This window comes from Amphimedon queenslandica, unplaced genomic scaffold, assembly GCF_000090795.2.
Source record: "Amphimedon queenslandica unplaced genomic scaffold, v1.1 AMPQUscaffold_9359_Cont18640, whole genome shotgun sequence".
In the NCBI taxonomy this organism is placed as follows: Eukaryota; Metazoa; Porifera; class Demospongiae; order Haplosclerida; family Niphatidae; genus Amphimedon; species Amphimedon queenslandica.
Genome location: NW_003550369.1, coordinates 1 through 3,584, shown reverse-complemented (window position 1 = coordinate 3,584; position 3,584 = coordinate 1). Strand labels below are relative to the sequence as shown.

Here is a 3,584-nt window from a genome sequence, read left to right as displayed (position 1 = left end):
TCCAGCAAATAATTTTTGAGCTACATATGTAAGCATAATTTATTATTACATTTTTATCAAACATTATACGTGTTAAGTATTAATTAGCTTATTGGCTTCTATTTTAATAAATATAATTAATGATATTACAGCAATAGAATGCTTATCAATGATGATATGTTTCTTGTTAGTAGATACAATGTCTCGCTGGTTCCGTCACATTGCAGAGGGAAAGCTTGTGATACTTACCTTAAACTATCATCAGGTGATCTGGCTAGAACCTCTGAGATGATAGAGACACAGCGGAGTACCTTTGACGGGGATGATGCTCTCTGTGTCCAGAACCTTCAATCTATTGCTGGCTATATTCACTCAGCAGGGGTAAGCACTCTGCCTCTCTCTCACTCTCTGTCTCTCTCCCCCTCCCTCCCTCCCGTACTCTCCCTCTCCTCTTGTTAGATTATTGATTTATTATTAATAGGATTTATTGACAAGAGTAGAGGAAGCTGTTGAGAGGTTCTTGTATTGGGTGAAGGAGTAATGATATATGAAGCAGTTACTTCAGTAAGCACATGCACACCTCATGTGTGTACATGTACATGTATACCTTGTGTATAACTGATAAATTATTAGTCAGATATTAATAATAGAATGATGCATAAACACTGTTATGGCATTATCTAAACATTAAGTGTTAATTATTAATTAATATTTATATTATTTTACAGAGTCTCAGTAGTCATGATGCCCCAGTCACTGGTGGAGTAGCAGATGAAGTATTTGATGACAGTGGAGTGAGTAGTATCAGTGGTAGCAGTACTGGAGGAGGAGGGAATACTAGCAGCTGTCATTCAAGAGATGAGTCAACACCAGATACTACTAATGTTCATGGCGGTAATTGCTGGTCACCCTCAAGGAGGAACATTGGTCTTGATGATTCTATTAGTGAGAAGTGGGCTCAAGCTAGCAGCAACTGCTCAGATGCCAAAGAATATCTCGAGATGATTTGTAGATCTAGAGATTTATCCGATGAACTAACACAATTTGATCTAAGGAAGGAACAAAAACTGAGACAGGTTTTCCTTGATCTTGCTCCTGGACAAATGGAGTAAAATGAGAAAGTAATTTTTTTAATATTAAGAACTGTACATGATCCTCCATAGTGAATTTTCATGTAAATACAGTTTGTCTCTAATAATAACACAGTAACAACAACAGGAGGAGGAGGAGGAGGAGGAGGAGACAACAAGTGAAGGTAAGGGAGAGAGAGATTAGTGGATCCTGAGAAGAGAGGGAGAGGACATAATGTATTTATCTTCTTTTTGTTTTAGATTGTTCCTCCATCAAGAAATGATTTGTGAAAAACTATTATTTGCTTATAATAATTTCCTTTTAATATTTTTAACGTCATAATTGTATTGCTTTATGAATTATAAACAATAATTAATGTTAAGCGATAGTGTAGCAAAATCAAGCATAAAAAGGGTAAAATAATTGTGATGACAATTGTGCTTAATATTAATGTACGTGTGACTGACTATAATTCATTGTTTAGTAATTTTTGTTTCTATCTCCCCAGCAAGATCGCTTTCTTCCATTTTTCTCAATGAATCTATCAGTTGCTTCCAAGTATGATTAATTACTTTATCTTGTTTTTTCAGCCAAGTATAGCTAGCATCTTTATTAGACAATCTTGTACCTTTTCTTCCTCACTTTTAATATCGTCTAGTGTTATGTAATTGATGCCCAGTTTTAAACCTAATGCCTTCCATCGATTAAATGAGTTTGATGACAATCCAAATGCAACATTCAAATGACAAATATCTGCAATATTTATCAATAATAATTGACAGTATAGCTAATATGATTGTACTTACTCAGAGTAACATTGAGGTGATCTTGAATTCTTTTATGCTGTATTTTACTAGTAGATGTACATCCAACTGGTTCATAGTCAGTCATTTCAGAATTGTCAGTTAATTTCAGTCTCTTATTTGCAGAGATACCTTGACCTATAATACCCATGTAATACACATAATCACATATGGTAATACAGATGGGCATAAAATTAACCCAAAAAATAATCTATTTATAGTTTGAAACCAGCAACCCTACAGGGGCTTGTTTGAATTCATTTTATAGGTTCACTAAAATCCAACAGAGGCTCAACCCTACACTAAATAATTTTTTTAATTTTTGTCCTAGAAGTATATTCACAACCTACTGGTATCTGTACTGACCTGGAGTTTCTAGAGGCCATCAAGCAAGTACAGAACCCAGCCCTAGATGATAGTGGCAGACCTCGGCAGAGTGTCTAGCAAACCAATCTGTAATGATGCCTTATAGGCAGTCTCTATAGTATGAACTGCATGGTTTCTTTATAAATGAAAGGGTGTGTATGTACTCAGTGATGACAGAATTTAACTATAATTCCTTAACTTAGTTTGTATAACAGAGATGAGTTGAATCAATTCAGAAAGACCTCTGCTGAAGATAATGGACATGCATTCTCTAACTATAATAACCTGCAACATCAATATATTGGATTTTTACTTTAGATATATTTTGGGTCCAATTACAGTTGTAATCAATTATTTGTCTGTCATCGTAGTCATAATCACAATAATTCATGACCAAAACATAATTGCAGTCATACCCACTTGCTTAACTAAATATAAAGCACAAAGCAAATAAAAACTGTTATCAGTTGTAATTGATCTTAACTCAAAAGCAACTTTTCTTTTAGGTGCCAAAGTGTTATGGTATGGCAAAACACTGCCTATTGAGTTGTAACATTTGAACAGCTGCATGAGCATAAGAAAAAGGGGCATATTCAGGTGTAATCATGCGCTTAAGTTGAGCAACCATGATCACAAATTTTGTCTGTAATTGTATAATCATAATCATTTTTAAATGAGCTTGGTGTAATCATAATTGCAATCATAATCATGCTATTGTAATCAGACCCAGCAGTGTTTAGAGGTGTGCTTTTGTATACAAAGTCAAAAGAGCTACATTCACAACTCTCACTATAATGATATGCATCTAGTTTATTAACTGTTTTTTATAAATGAAAGTATACACACACACACACGTTAAAAATTAAAAAAATGAAATTAGGTAACTTTTCTAAGTCAGCTGGAAATAATAAAAATACTAGTCACTCACTACTATTGGTATAAATTTAGCTATAATAATTACAATTTTAAAAAAAACAAAATTAGGTATAACTTTTCTAAAGTTTGTTGCTAGAAGTAATAAAATATCAGTCATTCAATCCTATACAATAACAATTACATATTAGTACATTTTAAAAAGAATCATACCATACTTCATTCACATGTATGTCACAGCCAGTGAGAACTTTAGCTTTGGACATTGGAAAAAATTCTATGATTTCACCAGGGTTAGTTTTTGGAGGGATCTATAATGGATCAAACAAAATAATATCTATTTTGTTACATGTCACTTACCCTTTCCTTCACATATTTTTCCAGTGCATTACAGTCATTTGGATCGATTGTATCAAGATACAATACAAAATGTATATAATTCCATACATTGTGCTCCATCCGCCAATGCTTTTCAAAATCCTTTTATGCATG

General features: G+C 33.4%; 1 protein-coding gene and 1 long non-coding RNA gene across 3 annotated transcripts; one reads left to right on the top strand and one right to left on the bottom strand.

The window, feature by feature from the left end:
• Positions 1–195: 195 nt before the first annotated feature.
• Positions 196–1,217, top strand: LOC109590864 (uncharacterized). Of its 2 annotated transcripts, none has more exons than XM_020006723.1 (4): positions 196–360; positions 461–543; positions 708–1,100; positions 1,143–1,217. In XM_020006723.1, exons 2-3 carry the CDS (start codon positions 520–522, stop codon positions 1,089–1,091), a joined length of 408 nt encoding a protein of 135 aa, XP_019862282.1. In that variant the 5' UTR covers positions 196–360; positions 461–519; the 3' UTR covers positions 1,092–1,100; positions 1,143–1,217. The 2 variants fall into 2 exon arrangements, with proteins under 2 accessions (XP_019862282.1, XP_019862283.1); XM_020006724.1 differs by having other exon boundaries at positions 1,164–1,216.
• Positions 1,218–3,070: 1,853 nt separating this feature from the next.
• LOC109590866 (uncharacterized) lies at positions 3,071–3,575 on the bottom strand. Its single transcript, XR_002189538.1, has 3 exons — positions 3,453–3,575; positions 3,311–3,403; positions 3,071–3,258 (listed from the first exon to the last, which is right to left on the bottom strand). It is a non-coding gene; the product is annotated as an uncharacterized LOC109590866 (long non-coding RNA).
• Between the last annotated feature and the right edge of the window lie 9 nt (positions 3,576–3,584).

Excerpts from the sequence above, each read along its gene's own strand:
- LOC109590864 (XM_020006723.1), top strand. The coding sequence starts at position 520 with ATGATATATGAAGCAGTTACTTCA. Across the intron at positions 544-707 it reads TATATGAAGCAGTTACTTCA|AGTCTCAGTAGTCATGATGC; the intron begins GTAAGCACATGC and ends ATTATTTTACAG.